Raw genomic sequence first — 24,642 nt, forward strand, 5'->3', positions numbered from 1 at the left:
GTGTCCAATGTGTAGCTAATGCACATTGTACAAAAAAAAAATAAAGGATGGAATGCAAAAAATAGAAAAAGCATGTTCCACTCCGAATACCCACTCCCAAGAATCCAGACACAAACAAAAGCAGAAAATGCTGGAAAATGTCAGCAGGTCTGACAGCATTAGTGGAGAGAGAATGGAGCTAACACTTCGAGTCTGGATGACCAACTCAAAACATGCTCTCTCTCCACAGATGCTGTCAGACCTGCTGACATTTTCCAGCATTTTCTGTTTCAGATTCCAGCATCCACAGTAATTTGTTTTTATGTTAACCAACATCCTAAGTTTGATAAGCACAAAATTAACCCACCCCTCCCAAACCTCTGTTCTGTAGATCAGATCAGAAAAATGAGAATCTATTGCAGCAATAATATAAAATGATTCTACTCACCGACCGAATGAGGAAATTGGAGCTGTTTAGTTTTCTTATATTCGCTAAAGTTTCCTGCTCTGATCTTAAGGAACCACCTGCAAATGAATCCCACTGGAGTGTAATTAATCAGCAACTTGTAAGTAATAACATACTAGTTATAAAATGAGAGTTAGATTATCATAACAGGTGTTCAAGAAACGTTTCAAACTTTTCAGCATGTGACTTGAACACTTATAATGTTATTTCAATTCCCCTGAATTTTGGGTCGGTTTCACAGAATTGCCAAAATATCTCTTTTCAAATCAAAACAAACAGTTTGACAAACGGCACCATGCGCCATTGCAAGTGAGATGATTCTCCCGAGATAAAAATGGAAAATGAACATAACAATTTTTATATACATTTTTTCCGTTTGAATAGTCATTTATAGGCCTCAAAACAAAAATGGCTTGTGATTGACCTGGGGCTTTCTCACTTAACAGGCATTGTATGAAATTAAAACAGAAAAGTGGGAGAGCGCCATAGAACATCACACCTTCAGTGTTTTATTCACTCGTCACACATTGCGACTCCGCCAAAGATCCTCGTACAACCGCTAGTTTCCCTAAGTCTATTCCATATCATCAGATTTGTACAGCTTTGCAACTTCTGCATGTGAAACGGCAAGAAGTATCAAACGTAATGAAGTGAGTTTCTTAAAAAATTCTTAATTTTCCAGCAATAAAAAAACAATAGAAATGGGAGAGAGATAATTTTCCATACTGGTAAAATGGGTAAAGAACAGCCTGTGGAGCAGAGACTGGAAGAAGGCCCTTTTCATTTGTCGAAAGTGAAGTTGCTTCCCATTTAATATTGCTCCCAATATCCTTGATCATGATGAGATCATCTTTGCAGAGGCTCACGTCTTCCTCTTCATTTTTCTGAATGTTGGATAGGGTTCTGGTGAAGAAAGGCCCTTGGATGGAGAAAAATACAGCAGTTTGTTTTTAATAAAATAAACATAGAGACAATCACAAAGGTGGCAGAAACCTTTCTTTAAAATGCATCATTAAAAACCAATTGAAATAATGATCACAATCTATAATTCATTAGATTGCAAAGTTTATCATGGGGACGATTTTCCCCAGATTGCTTCGAGTATTGGATCAGGTGGGAAAAGCTGTGTGGAAGTCACTGGTTTCACAGACATCTTTACTCACCTGATTTGACGGCACTCTGTATAAATTCAAAGTGCTGGCAAGGATCACACAGCGAGTTGGAGGGGCTGGGCCTAAAAATGCCAGCAACCCTGGGAATCTGAGATTGGGGTGCCCCTTTTAAAGGGTGATCTCAAAGTTAAATTTAAGCCCCCCTCACCTCACCTCCAAACAAATATTATCTCTTCTCCCCCCACCCTCCTGCTTTCAACGGAGATCAGGACACTCCCAAGTTACCAGAAGCCCCCCACCCCAATGGAGAAGGTAGCCACCCCGGACACAGCCACCTGTCAGTGTCCCCCTACCGGAGCACTGCCCTTTCATGCCCAGCCTTGTCCCTCAACCCCCTGGGCCGACAAGCATCTCCACACTCCCAGCATGGTCACCATGAAAACCAGTGGTGATTCACACCAATGTGACATGACATTGTCAAGGCAGGAGGAAAACATCATGAGTGGACGTTATAGAATCCCATAACTACTCGCTGTGTATAAAAAAAAACCCTCATGTCACCTTTGGCACTTTTGCCCATCATTTTGTGCCCTCAAGATCTGGATCCTTCCACCAATGGGAAAAACTTTTCCCTAACAACTCAGTCCAGAGCCCTGATGATTTTGAACATATCCATCTAATCTCCTCTGGATCTTTTCTCTAAGGAGAACAACTTCAGCTTCTCTAATATATCCAAGTAACTGAAGTTCCTCATTCCTGGAATCATTCTCATAAATCCTTTCTGCACCCTTTCTAATATCTCCAGATACTTTCTAAAATGCAGCTAAGCGTGGGACAGATAACTCGGATTGAGGCCGAGCCAGTTTGCTACATAGGTCTATCATAAAGTTTTTGGCCTTTGTAATTTATGCCCCACATTATTAAGCCGAGGATCCCAGCAGCTCTGTTAACTGCTTTCTCAACCTGTCCTGCTACCTTTAATGACTTGTGCACATTTACCCCCAGCTCCTTCTGTTTGCCTGCAACCCTTTAGGGTTGTACCCTTTATTTTAGCCCCTCCTTGATCTTCCTAGTAGCAAGTTTCACTTCACACTTTTTAGTATTAAATTTCATCAGCCATGTGTCTGTCATTGCACCATTGTCCCTTCTTGCTTCAAGTTCTACACTATCCTCCTCATAGTTCACAATACTTCCAAATTCTGTGTCATCAACAATTTTGAACTTGTGCCCTGCAGACTCAAATCTAGTTCATTTATCTGGATCAAGAAAAACATTGGTTGTAGTAATGATGACTCAGGAACCTCATTATAAATCTCCTCCAACCATTCACAGCTCTTGTCAGCATTCTGCCATACAGCCAATTTTGTATCCAAGCAGCCGTTCTGCCTTCTGTTCCATGGTTTCAACTTCATGAACAATCCTGTTAAGTGACACCTTGTTGCATGATTCTAGGAAGTCACCACATCAACAACATTGTTCTCGTCAGTCCTTTGTCACCTTATCAAAAAACTCAGTCAATTTAATTGAACGCGAGATCACAACAGCATAAGAAATGGGAGCATACAGTGCAGAAAGGCGTCATTCAGCCCATCGAGCTTGCACCAACTCATATCCAGACTTATCCTGCAACCTGATGTATTTATCCGGCTAATCCCACAAACCTATATATTTTGGGATAATAAAGAACAATTTAGCATGGCCAGTCAACCTAACCTGCACATCTTTGGACTGTGGGAGGAAAGAGAGCACCTGGAGGAAACCTATGCCATTCAGCCCCCTCAAGCTTGTTCCACCATTCCAATAGAGCATAACTAATCTGACCATGGTCTTAACCCCAAACTTCAAACTTAGATTTGGTATCAATTAACCATTACTTATTTTAATAGACATTTACTTCACCTCAACCTTGTTGGAATCAGGCTCATTGTCCTGGTTATTGGGTTAACTGTTAGGAGGCTTCATGTGGAGCATGAACCTGCTTTCAGGAAAGACTGGGCTCAAACAAGAACTAAACCTCCTTCAGTGGAATCAGAAAAGTATGCACTCCAGCCAACAGAGGCTAGTTTTGCAGTTAGCAGATAGTCTAGGCCTATTGCCAGCACAAAATAGTTATCATCCCTCTTCCATTGCTGACAGTAAGCCCATTGTTCAATTGCAAATCATTTATCTAGAGGTCCTTGGGCATTTTAGCAAATTAAATGGGCAATATAACTGTGGTGAACATGAGAGGGGATATATTGTTCTTGTTTTGTGAAGATAATAGGTGGAATTGGGCTAAAGCTACTGCCACATGGGCATCTGCACTATGCTCAATGACCATCAGCAAGGAAGGGGGCAAATTAATAAGAACATATGGGCTAGTTGTCCAAGCTAATACTTTACAATGCCTTAAATGACAACAGTCAGAGCAATAAAAGGAAAAAGTTAATCCCACAGAATGCTTCAACTGAACCAGTGCGTGGTAGAATGCTTCCAGTTTAGAGTCATCAGATCAGGAGCCGAATCTCAAAACATAGCCAAGAAATCAGACACCTTGCTCAGCAATTCAGAGTAGATTCAATACCGGCATCAACAGCTTCCCTTCATCGCACATCCTATGGACTTGAGAACCACAAATGAACATGATTGTTTAGAGACCATAGCAGGAAATAAGTAGAGAAACAGCCCCTTCGAGTGATGAGAGCGAAACCACTGGGGATGTGCATAAGCCTGCAATACTGTCTGAATAACTGCAGAAGGGCACTGAGTATCAGTACAGTGCTTTGATTATCCAGTGCATGCCAGGGCAGCCGTGAAGTGTTCTGAACACAGAGTCAGTCATTGCAAACCGTTGCCCTTCAGAAAGGATGAAAGTTCTCGCTGGCAGAAGGCCATGACGAGGAAAGGGATAAATTGGCTGCCTGCCTCTGCTTAGGAAGCCAGCAATCCACATGCCAGCCCATCCACTAAACACTTCCGCAGTGATGGCTGTGTGTCAGAGAGCTGCCCGGACACACTCTCAGCTATTTTCTCCACCTCCCAGCTCAGTTCCCGGGCCAGAGAAATCCACCCCGCAGCAGCAATTGAAATGCAGTAGCCAACCAATGACCCAGAATTGTTGCAACTAATTTCCCATCAATGTGTGAGAGGTAATGAAGGAAATCAATCCATTAAAGGACAGAATTCAAGTGCCATCCATTATGAGCAGAGATTTTTCAGCAGGAAGATTATTAGGCATGAAGCCTTCACAATGACTGAAAGAAACTTTTGTAACCGTGTTTAATTTTTTTCTTGATGATTAGCTTCTTCCTTGAAGTGAAGACGAGGTTGTGAGATTTATGAGCCACTGCAGTTGCAAGCAGAATTCATGGAAGAATGTACCTTATTTGAAATATTCTGATTTACAATATGGAAGTTTAAACCCCTGCTGGATGTTGATATCACAGTTAATTTACTGGTTGCTTCCAGTACACTATCATAAACAAATCAAATGCGGCATTGTTCGAAGCACCAACACTCCTGTAGCTTTCCTAGAGTGTCTCCAGTTATTGGGTGCTACTGAAAATATACAGAGCTGCTGTCAGTGATGAATGATCAAGTTGAAGAATCTTGGCAAGACCATAAGTAGAGTTTAGGCTATCAGTATTTTCAGGAAAAAGATTGTGATGTAAAAATAACAGTAAAATCCAAGAAATTGGAATATTTTCTATTGGTTTTATATTTTTTAAAAACTATAGGAGTTTTTTTTTATTCATTTGGAGGACATGGGCATCGCTGGCTGGCCAGTATTTATTGCCCATCCCTTACTGAGTGCCCTGCTAGACCATTTCAGAGGGCAGTGATTTTGCAGTCACATGTCAGCCAGACCAGGCAAGAACAGCAGATTTCCTTGCCTAAAATATATTAGTGAACCAGTTGAGTTTTTCTGACAATCAACAATGGTTTCATTTCATCAGTACATTCTTAATTCCAGATCATTTTTATTGAATTCAAATTCCACCATCTGCTGTGGCGGGATTTGAACTCAGGTCCCCAGATCATTTGCTGAGTTTCTGGATTAATGGTCTAGAGATAATACCACTAGGCCGTCACTTCTCCCAAAATATAGGTTGCTTTATGCATGGACAGTATGACTATGTTAATGGAACTATTTTATAAAATTATGATAGGTATAGATAGGGTGAACAGTTGGAAGGTTTTTCCCAGGACAGAAATGACAATTACAAGGGGCACAAGTTCAAGATAAGGAGGGAAAGGTTCCGTGGAGATGTCGCGGGAAGTTTTTTTTGTACAGAGGGTGCTGGGGGCTTGGAATGCACTACCAAGTGAGGTGGTTGAGGCAGCTACATTTAAGACTTACTTTGATAGGCATATGAACAAATGGGGAATAGAGGAATATAAGCAGTTGGTCTAGATAGGTAAACGTGATTGGCACAGGCTTGGAAGGCCAAAGAGCTTGTTGCTGTGCTATACTGTTCTTTGTTTTTTGTTCTTAGCGCCTTTGAGATGTTGATGAGCTTAGCAAACTGATGGTTACCTGAGACAAGTTGGTAACAATGGGGAACAGAACATAAATAGATTTGAATGAGCTGTAAAAGGTTCAAAGGAAGGGACAAAGTGTGAAGAAAGTGAATGTACTTTGCATTTACACTAAAAGCTAGATGCAAGAAATAACGATAATTAAGTTTGACTTCTAAAGAAGGTAGCTCAGATAAAGGAAGATCAAAAGGGAATACTGCATATAAGCAGATGATTAAACCTATACAGGGAGCTGGTTTTTGAGAACTCAGCCAACAGCAAGAGCAGCTGTTTAACTCCCAGCAAGAAGTGTTTGTGAAGAAAGCCTTTCTTGAAAAGCCAGATATTTGTACAACCTCAGAAGTAATCTCAAATTTTTATAACTGCCTGGTATGGCAACTGGACTTTTACAGTTTTTAAAATCTATAAGCTGTTGAGGGACATTCAGGGAGATTATTTTGGAACTGTGTTAAATTAGTGATAGTGTGTATAGCCATTGTCTTCTTTGGGTGTATTTTTAGTTTATTTTGTTGCTGATTAAGCATTTATTATATTTGAAATCATCACAAAACGGTTGCGACAACCATTCTTTGGATTTCAAATCTTTCCTCACATTATAACAAATTGCAAAAATACAGTTAACAGCAGTTTCCCTTCTGGGGATTTGAAATAACTTGGCTTTTGCCATCACCTGTGTCCTTAACAATGTATATTTGCATTATATATTATCTTGTATGTAATATTATATTAATATTATATTGTATATCTGAAGACACCTTCTCCTTAACACTGGGAAAAGTCCCAGCTAGATTGCAACCTGGCAATAGCCATATAAGTATATAAGAGTTGTATATTTCAACTGTTTAAAGCCACATATGAAACTTCTAAACTCAAGTGTGTATTCTTCATCAATATGAAGCTGTCAATTGTTGAAACTGCCTCATTATTTAAATAGGGCAGATTCATCAGCAAAGCAAAACAAAACTAACAAAATTAAGTGTAGCATGAGGTTGCCATGTGAGCATTGGTTAAGCTCTGAAGGTTGTAATTTCCAGTATTGAGAATAGGCTTGGGATTGCAAGTTCAGCTCAGAACATAACTGTCCTCCTATAGAAATTAACTGTGGAAGGAAGTGCCGTTGAGTGTTAACAATCCATGTAGCATATTCCAGTAGGATGTAAATTGGCTTTTCTGATTTAGACACAACACATTGTAATCTTATCTTTGCTTAACAGAGAGTGAAAAGCCAGAGCTAATTGATTCAGCACAAGGTTAAGAAAGGAAAAAATACTTCAAGTAAAGTGAGGTCAGGCACTCTGGCAAGGAGCAGCACTCACAAAGATTGTTAGTCAGGAAATCACAGGCCAGCAGCTTGTGATTTTCCATCGTTATTTGCCTGTGAGTATCCCCAATGGGGAAGCAGCCTTGCCGTGTCAATCCAGGTGCTCGCACATACCATCAAGCTGTCATCAAAATTACATCAAAAACATCATTCAAAAAACTTCAAAAGGAATACTGATTTTCTCAACTGAAATACAGAGACCTGATTTTACCATTTTGATTCTAAGTGCTGAATCTGGAAATGATCCAGGTCCGACTTGTAAACCCGTTCTCAGGCGACCCCATACGCACTCAGCCTGAAAAGATAACAGCTCTCTGAATCACCCTGTAGAAGCCTGTGTGTGGGGCTTCTTGCATCCGAAACACTGCTCCGATCCAAGCCTTCAACTGAGCATGAACAGTAAAGAAAAATTTTAAAAACACTCCCCTGCCACATCGCTCCCAGGTCAGACATTGCTCCCCCACCACACCAACCACCCTCCCCCCCCACTCCAGCCCCCACAGACATTGCCCCATCCCCACAACATAACTGTCCCCCTTATCCACCCATCCCTCCCCGCTACCCAGACCAATCACGACCCCATCTCACTACCCCCCCCCCCCACCCCCACCCATGCACCCCCCCAACGATCACACGCAGAGTGGCAGCAGACTCCAACTTCTCCCACCACCAGAGATCCAAATGGATCACCTCCCTCCTCCTCCTCCCCCCCCACCAGAAAATGATCTAGTCATCCTCCTCCCCTTCCCCCACATCAGAGATCCATCTGAACCGCCTCCCTCACCAGAGATCTATCAGACCTGCCTCCCTTGTCGGCCTCCTCCCAGCAGAGAACGATCTGGCCCTCCTCCACTGCCCCCCCCATGACTGATCCACCTGGCCTCTCTCCCCCATCCTACCAGACAATGATCTGGCCCTTCTCCCTTCACCACCAGAGATCCACCTTACCCACCTCCCTCCTCCACCCCCCTCTTCCACCAGACAATGATCTGGACCGCCTCGGCACAGGCTTGGAGACCCCACCCCCACCCCCCACCCTGCCCGAGCTGAATCTGAACAGGCAAACGTGGTGGTAAAGGGGAAAATACAAGTAAGTTTGGGCATCCAAACTTAAGTCAATTTAAAAACATGCAAATACCGATCACAGCCATTTTAGCTGCTTGGTAAAGGGGGAACAGGTGCGGAAGCAATCACAGATCACACTACCCGCCTAACACCTGACTTTACCAAGTTTTCATGCCCGAAAACTGGTACAACTTTTTGTTAAAATCAGGCCCATGGGCTTCAATATTAAATCCCCATGACAAGCAGGAGACGGTCAGGGTGAGGGGTTATAAATTATGTCGCTGAGCAAACACATATGTACATTTGGTAGTGGAGTGGTAATGTTACTGGACTAGCAATCCAAAGGCCCACGCTAATGCTGAAAGGTACAAATCCCATCATGGCACCCATTCAGCAATGAGAGATGGGCAACAATGGTGGCTCTGCTTTCAACTGGACTTCTTAAGATCTATAACATCTACTGGCCAGATAAAATTTCAAATGAGGACCTGTACAAGAAGGCCCTTGTTGCCACAGCATTGTCCCAGAGATCAAGAAGGACTGGACAAGATGGCTCGAACATGTAATATGGATGACCCAAGAGCAAACATTGAAGGCTAGCTCTAAGGTAGATATCAGCTAGGAAACGTGAACAGGACAGACCAAAAACAATGTGGCTTAGGACTGTGGTGACTAAACAGGAAGAGATAGGAATTACATTGGGTGAGACACAAGCCACAGCACAAGATAGGACCCAATGAAGGCACATTGTGATCTTATGTCCCACCCAGGAAAAGGAGGATAACAAACTAACCACAAATGCTGGATGAATAAAGAAAAGCCTTGGGTAATTTCTACGTTGGCCAGTATTACGCCAACTGCATCTCATTAACATATTTAAGTCAGGGTCTCACACTGCATCCTGGAATTTGGCAGAAAACAGAAGAAAGAAATAACAACATAAGGTAGCCCTGCCATTAAATGTGGCAGGATCTCTGCAACCCAGGTCTTCCAGATTCCCTTCACATGACCACGTCCTTTCTCAACTTTCCCATAAATATTAGGCTCATGAAACTATCTTTAGGAAAACGTAAGAAGAAATAAATTTCCTCCAAACAAATTAATTCATCTTAATCAATGACTTAAATTCCTGACTCTGAAACATTACACAAAAGGGTTCATAATTCAAATGATACTTGCAACAACTTTTCATTAAGTTGCTCTTTCTCTACACCCTAGCTTTGACTGTAAGACTACATTCTGCACTCTCTCCTTTCCTTCTCTATGAACGGAATGCTTTGTCTGTATAGTGTGCAAGAAACAATACTTTTCTCTGCACACTAATACATGCGACAATAATAAATCAAATCAAAATTTTCATTTGAATAAAGTAATTTCTGCATATCAAGCAACGTTAGTGCAATATTTGAGGTCTCAAGCGACAAATGCTTTAGTGAATGCATTCACAAATCTAGTTTAACTCAGCTAGCTTTGTTTCTGTGACCTTTCGGGCACAAATTCCCTTCAAACCTGAAATAGGTAAATCCATGAGAAACTGCAGAATAAGCAAAAGGAGGATTTGACTCAGCATCCTGATGCTGATTTAAGTGATAGGTTCCTCCAAATCAGCATTCCAGAGTAAGGTGCAACATTCCCTGATCATGGGTCAGAAAAGGCATCACAGGTTCATTCACATCCTTTCAGCTGGAAATGAAACCTCAGCAATTTATAGCATGCTTGATCTAAAAGCCATGATAGAAGCTCTCGCCAGAAAATAAATGGCAAGGTCAAAAGAATCTGTATTATCTGTCCAGTGTTACTGCCTCATAACAGTGTCTGCAAAAATACTTCATTTAGTAATCAACTAGCTCACGAGAGAAAAAAAAAGTCTGTATGAAGGATTTTAATTTGGCTCCTACATGTAGTCAATTTGATTATTAAATCAACTCCCGAGTTAGTCTGCCATTGTTATCATTTAGAGTCTAGCCCAAAAATAACATTGCAGAATGAAGGTCACTAATGAATCTTAGGACAGAACAGCATTCTGATCAGTGCTTGGTGCAAGCTATCGATATAACAAAACACAAGTTCTGCTGCAACTCCACCCTTTCACACCTTCTAATTAGATCGTACCTGGCAAACTATCAATTTGCTCAGATTTAGTGATAAGTTCTGAATCAACAGTTGTACCAACTGAGATATGAGGGAAAATGCTGTTGTTTTAATTAAATGTATTGTTTAAAGCTTCAAATAGACCAGCTTCATAAAGGCTGGATCCAAACTCTTCAACTCTTGCAACAGTGCTCCAAAATGATATCATTTTTCGTTTACGATGTAAAAAGTAAATTTTACTGTAACTGAACCTGTATAGAAATTTCACTATCATAATTAGAAATTCCTATAGTTAGATCCCCAAAATATCAAACTCTCAATTTCAGCTGTAAGCAGCTGCAATTCACTCAACACGAGGGTACATTGGGGAATCAGGTGCAGTGAGTTCCATATCTGGATTCAATGATATTCAAACAAGGCTTCAAGTCAGATACAGGCTTGACCTATTTTGGGTTAGTCCGTTTGGAAAGGGTTGACCATCACATTCTGTAAGGAGAGAGATAATTGCCTAGCAGTGAAATACCCATTGTCACCGTTTCACTCTTACTGCTGGCTATAAAATGATACGAAGATGTGACATAAAACATGTCACAGTATAAGGGCTGGATTTTTATATAGAGATGGAATAACACAACTGGTATGGGACTGTTTTTGAAGCTTCTAAAAGGTGACTAGGTTCCAAACCCCATTCCGCCCTATATTTTTGTCTCTCAGAGTCATTGTCATGGCCGGTCAACCTTTGTGAGCTGCCAAGATGGGTAGGGGAAGTTGGGAATTTTTTCAGTTTGACGCATCCACCTCGGGAGAAACTGCCGGAGGCTGGTTGTAGACTCGAGTCAGGCAAACGACCCATGAGAAAATGTCTCATGTATGCTTGATTGAGAGCCCAGAAAGCTATTATAATATGAGAACATCTGCTTCCCAAATGAAACACTGTTTGACTGACAACCCAGGTTCTCTGCCTCTGCTGTCAATCTCACAATGTTTGTTTATACAAGCACATGGTTTCAAGGAACGTTGGTGTGTGGTTTTTGAAACTTCAAAGGTTCTGGTGATCAATACTTTTATTACCTTGTACTTTAGATTTTTTTTCAGAAGTAGGAAAAGGTCTCAATGAATTACTTATTTTCAAGGGTTTTCTTTTCAACTTCTCACTATACACATTAGGGATCATGGTTCTGGGAAGTGTACAGTGGGTCAATAGGCACAAGAAAGCCATAGCTTGGGTTAGGAGACAAGATGCATTAAATATAAAGTTATTAAAGTGTTATGTCACTGGTGAACATGTTGACGTGTTTTATTGATTAGTTGTCATGAGCTTCCTGTTGAGCCTGGGAGTGCCATATTACCGAATGTTACCTTGCTCAAGCTGCAAAAATACATGCATCTCTTATTAACTTGGAATCACTTACACCAATGCCAGGGTTCACTAATTCAGTTGTCAATGTGGGCTTATTACTTTCATAGGCAAAGATTATTTGTACAAAAAAAGGAACAAAGTTGCTGCTGACATAAGTATAAAATGGCTGTTCAAATTTTACTTCACAGATATAGCGAGTGCCTTTTCACAGAGGCTTATTTCAACCTCGGGATAATTTAATACACATCAGGTCAGATAGCACACTCCTGGAAGTTTGTTGGTGGTTTGAAAATGCAACATCATGTTTTGAACATGTGATTCATGGACAGAATTCATGGACAGATCTCCCTTCCCTCCCATCCGATTGTGATGCAGAACAGTGGCCTAATTCCCCTTGGTTCAATCACAGGCAGGGTGGCAGCGGGCTCCTGTCCCTCCTCAATCAGGCCACCTCTTCAGGCCCTTCCCCCGAAAAGCCATTGCTCCCCTCGGCCCCGCAGCATTGCCCCCAAATGCACTGCCCGGTAGGCAGTACCAAGGTGCACAGTGGGCATTACCAAGGTGCCAGGCTGGCAGTGCCAAATTGCCAGGGTGGCACTGCCAGGCTGATACTACACAAGGGGCAGCCCCCTTTCCCTCAGCCTCCCCGGGGAGCCACAATGGCTAGTGAGGATAACACGGCTGTTCCCCGCTCATGGGGAGCAGGTGTTTTCCTCGCCGCGGAGCACCTCTCCCAGCGAGGCCATAAAGACAAGAGAGCCTGGATGATTCAGTGCCAGACTCACCAAGGACATGCAAATCAATAATAAAATGAACTAACATAACTTATTCAGCCTCTTGCCCATTTCCTTGACTTCGCTGGAAATCCAGCTCCCGTATGATCGCAAGGGCCGAGAAATCAGTTGTGACCCTGTTCTTTCAATTCCTGTGCCATTTTATTATAAATTAGGCTTGTACTCGTTAGAGTTTAGAAGAATGAGGGGAGATCTCATTGAGACGTATAAGATGATGAATGGGATGGATAGGATAGAGGTGGAGAGACTCTTCCCGCTCAGAAAGGACAGTAGGACTAAGGGGCACAGCCTCAAGATAAAGGGGGGGGCGGTTTAGAACGGAGTTGAGGATGAACTTCTTCACTCAAAGGGTGGTGAATCTCTGGAATTCTCTGCCCGTTGAAGTGGTGGAGGCTGCCTCGCTAAATATTTTTAAGACGCGGGTTGATGGGTTTTTGATAAGAGAGGGGATTGAGGGTTATGGGGAGAGGGCGGGAATGTGGAACTGAGCCACGACAGATCAGCCATGATCTTATTGAATGGCGGGGCAGGCTCGAAGGGCTAGTTGGCCTACTCCTGCTCCTATTTCTTATGTTCTTATTAGCTCACTCGGCCCATCAATGGCTGGAGTGACCCAGTAAAATTCCAATCTAGGGATCCAGAAGGTTATACTTCTGAGTCTGAATTCTAATTTCTGACTCCATGTATATCCAATTTCAATTTTCCATCTGCATTCCTGATCCAGCACATTCGCCTTTCATTATCTTACCTTCCTGTAATAGAAGATCCAAATACATCATTGACAAATCAGCTTCATTCACTTCAACTTGAATCTTCACATCTTCCACAAGAGAAACGTTCAACCAGAAACGTTGATCTAACAACAAGTTCTCCAAACATCGCCCAACAAATCCTGTTGGAATAAGAGTATTAACAATAATGGGGTTAACAGCGGAAATTCTTGGTCACTCTCCATACACATTCATGTTAAGAAAACAGGATAATAAGAACAGAAAATACCAGAAACACTCAAAATATCTGGCAGCATCTGTGGAGAGAGGAACAGGACTGTTTCAGGACTGTCACCCATCAAGAGATTTCCAGCAGCCACAGTATTTTGGTTTTGTAAGAAAAGTTTACTGCACAGGAAAAGTACTTGAATTCAGCTAGGCATGTTCTTCCTCACTCCTGAAGGCACGGACTCATTCTGAGTTACAGTTCCGTGAGTGTCCACTTAATTCAACCAACTGGCCATTTTTCTCTTATGACCTTACATTGTGTATTTTAGAAGACTATTCATGGAATATATCACAGTTAAGTAGGGGCCAGTCCACAACATATATACACTTTCTAGCAATGGGCATTGAGTGATGAATAGGGACATTGATCTGATTTTCCACCTTATTTTTTCTGTGCAGCCATGTTCAAATTTTCTACTTACAGAACAAAGAAGGAAGAAAGGTACAGCACAGGAACAGACCCTTCAAGCTTGTACCGGTCATGATGCCCTAACTAACCTAAAAAACCTTCTGCCCTTACTTAGTCCATATTCCTCTATTCCCTCCCTATTCCTATACCAATCCAGATGTCTCTTAAATGTTGCCAATGTGCCTGCTTCCACCACCTCCTCTGGCAGCACATTCCAGGCACCCACCACTCTGCGTGAAAAACATCCCCCGCACATCTCCCTTAAATTTTCCCCATCTCACCTTCAACCTGTGCCCCCCTTGTAATTGACACTTCCACCCTAGAAAAAAGGCTCTGACTATCCACCCTGTCTACACCTCTCAATTTTGTAGATCCCTATCAGGTCTCCCCTCGGCCTCCACTTTTCTACTGAAAACAATCCTAGTTTACTCAACCTCTCCTCATATCCGACACCCTCAAGACCAGGCAACAAGCTGGCAAACCTTCTTTGCACTTTCTCCAAAGCAGGGCTTGCATTGTTGTTTTAGCATACAGCCAACTTGTCGATTTTCATACGAGTTTCATATGAGTTTCTGACCGGCATTTGCAAAGTATTGGACTTCCTGTGTTAAAGAACATGGTAAGCCACAATGAAACGTCAACACAGATGCCTTGCCTCCCTTCTGAGCCAGTGAACGACATATTTTGAATTAACTCCAATATAGCTAGTTAATTGTAATCTGAACACACCACTCACTCAGGGAGATAAGCATGCAAATCTGCCATACACACATGACTCTGAAACAAACTAGTCTACAAACCAAAAAAAAGGACAAACAGAGTGTGAGAGAGAGAAAGAGACAATATTAATACAATCTTCAGGGCTATCAGCATCAACTTTGAAAGGAAGCCAGTTTGCTGTTACCTCAACTGTGGGATCCATGTGACTTTTTGAGAGAAAGCTGCGAGTGTATGAGAGGGAGTCAGTAAAAAAAATAGAGAGAGCAAGAAGGAAAGGTAAGAGTAAATTTAAACAGACAGCTGAAATGAGGGGAACAGCAGAGAAGGAAAGTGAACGAAACAGGTACTGATGAGCAACCAAGACAGGTGACTAGGGAGAGGAGGGCACAGAAAAAAGTGAAAAAAAAATTAACATAGCCCTTGCTGATTAAATCAACCAACTTCCTGTAAATTCAGAAGCAGATTTGTGACCTTTGAATAATTTACCTATTTTCTTAATTAACTATTGAACCATCAAGAAAGCAATTCTAAATAAAAAGTTTGGCGCGGGGGGGGAAGAAAGTATAAATCCTGGAACTCTGAAACAAATAAAAACACAATATTTTGTTAATTCTCCATAAGTCAGGCAGCAACTTTGGGGATGCCTCACAGACTGGTTAAGTTTCAGGCACAGTCCTCAACAAAAAGGTTTTAACTAGTTCATTCCCTCCACACATGATGCCTGGCTTGCTGGAAGAGCAACTCTGTTAGTTATTCAGCTTGTCAGACAGCAGGATTATTGTACGAGGATGAATTGAAAATACTGTTGTCCGGAAACCCTCGTCAGCTGGCAAACAATTACATCACCTTCCAGAATTTTTAGGTTGGTCCTTGGCATTGAAATAAAGTTCCAATTTTTCCGAGCACTGAAACCGTCTGAGGCGAAAGCTGCTTTTAACTGTCAAAAGGGGTAAATACTACAGATGCTGGAAGTTTGAAGCAAAAACAGAAATTTCTGGAAGCACTCAGCCGAAGGGAGTACCCGCAGAAAAAGAAAAAAATTGTTGGGCTAATGTTTAAGGTCTTTCACCTTTCAACAAAGCAGAAATTTTAATCGAACCTCGTTCCTCTCTCCACAGAATTTTCTGGCCTTCCTTCAGTCACTATGTGACTGAGGATCCAAAACAATGATAGTGTTACAATGTTGGTGCAAGGCTGTGTTGGTTTGATAGCAGTCACGAGCTGTATAAACAACCCAGTGATTGGTAAACAAAGAATAATACATAACTGGGTGTCAATTCCAAACAGGGTATTTGATACATCACTGCAAAAATACAAAACACAGGAGTGATTTTCCAAGTTTACGCTAAAAGCAGGCTGCCTCACCCTCCGGATCTATTCAAAGGCAAAGTGCCAACCCTCTTTCTAATTATGAAATTAAGTGAGAGGAGACAATGGCCTAGTGGTATTATAGCTAGACTATTAATCCAGAAACTGAGCTAATGTTCTGGGGGACTGGGTACAAATCCCGCCCAAGCAGATGGTGGAATTTGAATTCAATTTTAAAACAAATCTGGAATTAAGAATCTACTGAAGACCATTAAACCATTACCAGTGTCAGGAAAAACCCATCTGGTTCACTAATATCTTTTAGGGAACTATATCTTCTGTCCTTACCTGGTCTGACCTAAATGCAACTTCAGACCCACAACAACATGGTTGACTTTCAACTGCCCTCCAAGAGCAACTAGGGATGGGCGCTAAGTGCCAGCCAGCCAGCAACTCCCACGTCCCACGAATAAACAAAAAAAGCTGTACAGCCGATGGGCAAGAGCACGAAAACAGGCTATTTAAATTGGAACATTGCCACAAATTGATAGAAACATAAAGGATAAAGATGACTCTGTAATCCAATACTCAGAGCGGTTTAACATCACTTTAACTGTAAGATATGTCACTGAAAAGCATGTACTAGTGTGTATATATATAACATTTGGTGGAGTTGTTGATTCCATATTGTCAAATTATTTATTACTCTTGCTGATGGCATGGTGTCATGCTGATGGCACTGGATAACAGGCTCCTCAAATGAATTCACATAACTGGGAGACAGATGATATTGTACAACATTCATTGAACTGCTGTAGTAGTGAATTCATGTTACTGCTGTCACGCCTGGCTGACAACCACTGTCCTATTCCAGGACTTGATGTCAAGGAAGATGCACTCAAAACATCAACAAACAGGCTGGGTATCAACCCGCAAGCTCTCCAACACAAGCCAATGGCTGAAGGTAAGATCAGGAGAGACTCCAGGTCAGCCATGTGACGGAAAGAAATTTGGAGCTGATAACCATCACTATCCATTGCTCCACATTACAAAATGAGTAATTTCTGTAAGCCATCTATTCAACAGGCCAAACTTTTAAATTTCATGGTTTATTAGCACAGTCATTGTAGAAGGCAATGAAACGATATACATTATAACACCATGTGAAGTCCCTGAAATAAAACAAAACCCAAGGAAATATTAGAGGGAATATTTTATTTTTGAGGTTATTCCCCCCATCGATTTCCTCCCCATTGGGTTTTACGGCACGTCATTGTTGGCTGGTTAATAAATGATGTTAAATACATCTATTTTTTAGCAGAACTAATATAATTTATCTCCATACCTAGAGAAAGATAAGTTGTAAATTTCCAGATTTCTTCAACAGTTTTAAAGGTGAGAACAAAGAGATCCTTTTCTGCGTGAATGGATACCAATCTTGCTGACAATTCCTGAAAAAAATCAAAAATCGAAAAAATATATATAATTTAAAAGCCAGGTGCAATTCGGGGACAATCGCTCAGTGCAAGCTCTAGAATTCCATATTCTTTCCTAAGGAAAGCAGTAATTAGATAGTAAAACACAAGTCGGATTTTCGTTAAGGAGATTTTTGATTTGTTTTGATTTATTATTGTCACATGTATTAACAGACAGTGAAAAGTATTGTTTCTTGCGCGCTGTACAGACAAAACATACCGTTCCTAGAGAAGGTAATGAGAGAGTGCAGAATGTAGCCTTACAATCATAGCTAAGGTGTAGAGGAAGATCAATTTCAATCAAGGTAAGTCCATTCAAAAGTCTGACAGCAGCAGGGAAGAAGCTGTTCTTGAGTCGGTTAGTACGTGACCTCAGACTTTTGTATCTTTTTCCTGAAGGAAGAAGGTGGAAGAGAGAATGTCCAGGATGTGTGGGATCCTTAATTATGCTGGCTGCTTTGTCGAGGCTGAGGGAAGTATAGGTAGAGTCAATGGATGGGAGGCTGGCTTGCATTATGGATTGGGCTACATTCACGACCTTTTGTAGTTCCTTGTGGTCTTAGGCAGAGCAGAAGCCGTACGAAGTTGCGATACCGCCAGAAAGAATACTTTCTATGGTACACCTGTAAAAGTTGGTCAGAGTCGTAGCTGACAGGCCAAATTTCCTGGAGTCAGGAAATCTATGTCCTGGAGCAGCTCACCTGTTTCGGGTAGGCAGGCATGGGCTGGAGATGGACCCGCTGACTCCAATGGCAGGCCTAAGGCAACCATGGAGGCAGGTGGCTGATAAGGCCGGCAAGTTAGAAGGCCTGCCACTGGTTACTGCAACACTGGCCTAGTCTATTATTGGTTTATTAGGCCCTCTAGCCCTCATCCCTCGACCCGCTTCCTCCACTCCACCCCTCCACCAAATCCATGCCCTCTTTATGCAACTCTTATTTCCTATGACCCCATGCCCCTTATCATTCCAATGCTCCCTACATGTTCCCTTTACCGCCCTCATACATCCCTTGTCCCAACCATGTCTATTCACCCAGTATTTGCTGGGTACATAAGTAATGCGCCATGAAATAACCCGTCAAGTCTTCATAATGTTCATGAAATAAAAATGAAACAGCCATTCAAAAATTCCTTGAAAAATGTTGTCCATCTTACCTTCTCATAAATCAATCAAACACAACCAGTATAATTCCTATAGGGGAAACCATTAATATTTGCAAAATAAATACGCATTGAATAATCACTTCAAGGAAGATCAATTTATTACAGAGTAATGAAGCTGTCAATCAAACAAAGCAGGCAGTTGATTTACAACTGTGTAAACAGACTCCTGCCAGGCATGAGTCCATTTGCCCAGCCAAGCATTCATAGTGAGGCCATCTGAAAACTTTATCAACAGAAGCAGACTGAACAGAAGGCCAGATATCTGTTTTGCTAGATAGTCTTGGCTGAGCTCTAATAATGACAAATGCACTCAGCTCAGCAGGGATCTGTTACTCAGTTATAAAGGCGAGCACTAGATTTGTGCTATTAACACCATTATTACCTTGTGATAACCTGACCTTTCTTTGAAAAATTTATATGGACTGATTAAGTGTGATGTGGATTGCAGTTTTTCCACAACGGGACTTTCACTACCTCCGACAGTTTTATAAGAGGGACAATATTTTTGAAAGGGAATGTTGAATGCCTGATTTTTTTTTCTGATTCTTGACTCAAGGAACCATTGTGGTTCCCCAACTGAGCAGGCCTTCCAAAAACATGTCCATGCTATTACTAAGACCATTTATTTCCACCTCAATAACATCACCTTCTTTTCTCTCAGCCTATCTGCTGCTGAAGTCTTCATCCTTGCATTTGTTACATCTAAACTTGACAATTCCAATGTGCAGTTGGCTGGCCTCCAACATTCTACCCAATGTAAATTTATCATCCAATGCACTGCTGTTCCTGTCCTAACTAGTCCCTGTTGCTTGCTGACCTACATTGGTTCTCGTTCATGCAGTGCCTCGATTTTAAAATTCTAATTTTTGTTTTCAAATCCCTCCAGGGTCCTGTCCTCCTTATCTCTATGATCTCCCCCAGCCCCTAACCCTCCAAGGTATCTGCACTGGCATCCTAAGCATCCCAATTTTAATTAGTCCACCATTGGTTGCAGTCCTTCAGCTATTTAGCCTCTGAGCTCTATAATTTTCCTCCCTAAACCTCTTCGTCTCACACCTCTTTCCTCCTTCAAGATGCTCTTTAATATATCTCTTTGAGCAAGCTTTTGGTCATCTTCTCTAATACTTTTCCATAGTTTGGCTTGAAATTTAGTTTTATAATGTTCCTAAATATTGGGGCATTTTATTCTATTGAAGATCCTAAATAAATACAAGCCTTTGTTGTTATAGTGCCATTTACACCATTTATCTAAAGAGTTTGGCTGAAGTTACAGCATAATATTATGAGAACGCAGTAAGAAGTCCAAACTTATATTTTAATTAACAGCGATCCCAAGATATAAAGATCAGTCTGGAAAAAGTTATGTTTAGTTTTGACAATCAGAACCAAAATGAGGCACAACCAGAAAGCAAGAAGAAAATGGTAATGTAATGGTGATGTCACTGTAATTCAGTAAACATTGCTCTTGGGATATGGGTTCAAATCCCACTATGGCAACTGGTGGAGTTTCAATTCAATTAATAAAATCTGGAATATAAAGCTAGTCTCAATAACAGTGACAGCTATCAACAAATGTTGTAGAAACCCATATGGATCGCCAATGTCCTTTTGGGAAGGAAATCTGCCGTCCTTGCCCAGCCTACATGTGACTACAGACCCACAACAATGTGGTTAACTCTTAACTGCCTCTGAAATGACATAGCAAACTATTCAGTTTAAGGGCAATTAGGATGGGCAACAAATTGCAACAAACGAAGCCCAATTTGCAGGAAATAATTTAAAAAGCGCCATTGTGATATCTATTCTTTTGACAAACACCAACTCCTTATATTTATGTAATGTCTATAACGGAGAAAAATATCCTGAAGCACTTTACAGAAATGTGAAAATACCAAAGCAGAGGAAATGTTAGGAGAGGTAATGAAAAAAACTTGATCAAAAGGTTGGGATTTGAGGGAAGCCTCAATAAAGTAAAATGAGATAGAGGGCTAGAGGGTAAATTTCCATGTGGGGTCTCGGGCTGCTGAAGGCACAGCACCACCCCCAATACCCCCAGTGGGAATGGGAAGGATCGAAGAGAGGCTGCTTAAAAACTATTTACTTCTGAATGGAGAATTTAGGTGTTGCGCATTCTCTGTTGCTGGCCAGCGTTACAGGGATAAAGAAGCATTAGTCAATGGAGAGATTTAAACACAAGGACCAGAAGTTTGAAACACTGAGAATCAGGAACCAACACCTCTCAGGAAGCTCAACACCATTCAGGACAAAGCAGCCCACTTGACTGGAACCCTATCCATCATCTTTAATATTCTCTTCCTCTATCACTACACACGTTGGTATTAGTGTGGCATTAGTGTGCACCAGCTACAAGATGCACTGTAGCAACTCATCAATGCTCTTTCAACAGCACCTTCCAAACCCACGACTTCTATTGATTAGAAGGGCAAGAGCAGCAGTTGCATGGGAACACCACTACCTGTAAGTTCCCCTCCGAGCCACACAACATCTTGACTTGGAAATATAATCACAGCTCCCTTACTATCACTGGGCCAAATTCCTGGAACTTCTCTCCTAACAGCACTATGGGTGTATATATATCACAAGGAATGCAGTGGTTCAAGAAGGTGGCTCAACATCACATTCTCAGGGACTATTAGGGAGGGGCAATAAATATTGGTCTAACCAGTGATGACCACACCCCGCTAAAGAATAAAAAGCATAGGCAAGCGAGGCCAGTGGCAATGGGCAAGCAGGACTGATATGGGACAGACAGGGGCAGAGTTTTGAATGAGCTGTGTTTAACAAGTTTGAAGGATGGGAAACTAACAGTGAGCACAATAGAGTAAACAAGTTTAGAGATGATAAAAGCTTGGATGCATGTTTCAACACAAATGAGCTGAGGTTAGGGTAGAGTTGGATGATGTTATGTACCTGCAATCAGGTGCTCTTTATAATATTGAGGATTGTGAAGTCAGAAGATCAGTACAGTGTCACTTTGAACAACCTGGGTCAACCAGAGACAGTAGTTTGAAAGAGGATGGAGTAGGTAACATGCTGCAGAAACTAGGGAAGGGACCAATGTTAATGGCTTCAGTCTTCCCTGTATTTTGCTAAAGGGACTTGTGACTCACCCAACACTCCGTGTGGAACAACGCAAACGGAACAAACGAACGCAGCAAAGTACAGAATAGAAAATGACCCTTCCACCCTCCAAACCTGTGCCGATCCAGATGCCCTAACTAGACTAAAAAAAACTTCAGCCCTTGCTCGGCCTCTATTCATGTACCCATCAGGATGCCTCCTAAGTGTTGCTAATGTGCTTGCTTTCACCACCAGGGAGAGTTTGCATAATGCATTGGAAGATAACCCTTTGTCTGCGGCTGAGTTCATCAAGGGGCATTATGTAGATGAAATCTGGGAGAGGGCCAACAATGGACACTTTGGGAATGGACGATAATGCACCACGTAAATATAAGCCATTGCTGAAGACATTTTAGCTATGATTGAATAGTAAGAGCAAGACCACTGCCTCAAAACAGGTGAACATACAGGAAACACTGGAGCAGGTTCTGTGATTGGCCATGCTGAGATCTTTTGGCTAAGATCAAGTGTAGTATCGATTTGCTGTGCTTGGTTGAAGTCATTAGGTTACATTTTAGCTTCATTTGAAGCAATTTTTAAAAGAGGCATCTCAGCCTTTTGGTTAAGATGCAAATGAGATCAAGCCTTGGAGGAGGAGCTATGCCTACTGCAATTAGCCTGGGCCATGTAGGTCAAGCCCAAGTCAGGAGGTGACAGCCCTGTCTTGTCAGTTTGGATCGGGAATGTCTCAACTTGTTGAGCCTCTGAATTGGACTTGATTTGACTGAATTGGAATAAAAACAAAAAAAAAGGCTGGAGTGAGTTTAAGAAGGGATTATTTAGCATCATCATAGTCACAGATAAGGTTGATAGAGCCATTTTGGTGCTATTGGAGAGGCACAAATTTGGTTGGAGAAATTCAAACAAATTTCACAAACAGGAAAGTAACTTACATTAAACAGTGCTACAATGTCTTTGTTTTCACCCTCTAGAATGCACAATCTCTTTCTTGCATTCTCTTGAAGCTTATGATCGAGAACTCCAGATTTTTGCCTGGTAACACAATACGATAACGTCACACCTGAAAAAAAAAGCACAGTTCATTCAGTATAGTTTGGCTTTCCCAACACTGCTTTATGAGTTATACTGAATTTTATCAAAATAAGTACAATTCTTTTAAATACTATGGATGTGGGCAACGAATTATTGCTCTTTCATTTACATTATGGACTTTCATTGGACTGTAGAAATTCAGGAAGTCAGTTCAGCACCACCTTCTTGGGAGCAATTGAGGTACAGAACAGATGATCACATCCCAATATGAATTTTAGAAGTATTTGTTTTGGTATGTAACTTGCTTTTCCAGTTTGAACAGCCTAGCATGCAGCTTACTCCACTGGAGGTGAGTGCACTCTTCATTGCTCATGATTCACTCATGCTGATTCGAGACCTCTGAACACGTACGTCAAAGAGAAATTATAACTTATTGATTTAGTACAAGGAAAAAAATCTCTCACCATTAAGTGTGGACACAAACATTCATTAAACAAGGGGCGGAAATTAACAGAAAGCATTAAAGGCTGATCAAATTCCCATCAACTAATTAAAAGCACACTTAGCTGAATCACACTTTACGTAACATTGAGGTTAGCCTCATTATGTATTCATAATTGAGTCTGTTGGCCTGAGCTTGAGGGAAAAAGAGTGGAATGCAGCTATTTAAAGGGATTGCTTGAGTACTGCTGGCCAGACTATAGCTGTCTAATGGTGTAATGTACATGTATGACTTCTATAAGATTCCTCTTGCTCTTCACTCTCTTTATCTATGATGATATAATACCTTTAATAAAATTCTATTTCTTTTTAGGGCTCCCTGCAACAGGGTAGTTTTAACAATTTAACAGGACATTGAGATTCAGAGTTGTTTTGGAACTTACTCTGGTAGGAAGTGGTAAACAGAATAAAGGACATGGAGCAAGTGAGAAAACAGATTAATTGGATAGGATTGCTTTACTTTGGCAAACTTCCTGAGACTGTGGTTGGATTTTCCAGGGGACCGGATAATGCCAGCCATAGTCAAGAAGATTGCCAAAGTAAGGCTTGCCAGTATTTCGACAGACGTATGGATGGGCAAATTATGCATGCAAGAACAATTTTCCTCTTCCTTGACTGAAGTTCTACGCAAAGCACTTCCCAGAAACTACTCTTTCAAAACTTCACATACGTGTCATTGCATCAAGGCCACGACACTTCAAATTGAAACTGTTGTATTATGAAATAAAAGGTGACCTCATAGGCAAACTTTCATGACAACCTACCAAAACGGTGCACTGTGCACTTATTTTGGGAAGTTGGCACATAAAATGGGCATTTGGCTTTCACTTACCATTTGCTTTTTAAATTTCCAACATTTGAACAGTACTGCTGTCATGTTTTGGTATTTTGAGTATCCTCTTTACATGGAAACATTTGGGGATTGAGATACGTTTTAACACAATGTGAATTCATACAAAAAAACTGTGGATGCTGGGTCGATTGAAGTGTCCTTCAGTAAGATTGGTACCAAGGCAGTAAAACACAGTTCTGGTAAAGGTTAGCTTTGATCTAATTAATCAGTGGAACATGCTCAACTGAACAAAGAACATAGAATAATACATCACAGGAACAGGCCCTTTGGGCCCCCAAGCCTGTGCCAATCATGATGTCTGCCTAAACTAAAGCCATATGCATTTACAGAGTCTGTATCCTTCCATTCCCACCCTATTCACATATTCATCTAGA

General features: G+C 41.4%; 1 protein-coding gene across 4 annotated transcripts in view; it reads right to left on the reverse strand.

Moving 5' to 3' along the window:
• Positions 1–24,642, reverse strand: part of sh3tc2 (SH3 domain and tetratricopeptide repeats 2) — a 79,083-nt gene that overhangs the window by 25,417 nt on the left and 29,024 nt on the right. For all 4 annotated transcript variants that reach the window (XM_080201649.1, XM_080201650.1, XM_080201651.1 and 1 more), the window contains 5 exons: positions 22,815–22,942; positions 17,487–17,592; positions 13,455–13,598; positions 1,172–1,364; positions 428–504 (listed from right to left, as the gene is read on the reverse strand). In XM_080201649.1, coding sequence (XP_080057775.1) covers positions 428–504; positions 1,172–1,364; positions 13,455–13,598; positions 17,487–17,592; positions 22,815–22,942 — 648 coding nt within the window. The remainder of the gene's footprint in view (positions 1–427; positions 505–1,171; positions 1,365–13,454; positions 13,599–17,486; positions 17,593–22,814; positions 22,943–24,642) is intronic.

This window comes from Carcharhinus amblyrhynchos, chromosome 13 (genome assembly GCF_965287045.1).
Source record: "Carcharhinus amblyrhynchos chromosome 13, sCarAmb.v2.hapA, whole genome shotgun sequence".
Classification (NCBI taxonomy): Eukaryota; Metazoa; Chordata; class Chondrichthyes; order Carcharhiniformes; family Carcharhinidae; genus Carcharhinus; species Carcharhinus amblyrhynchos.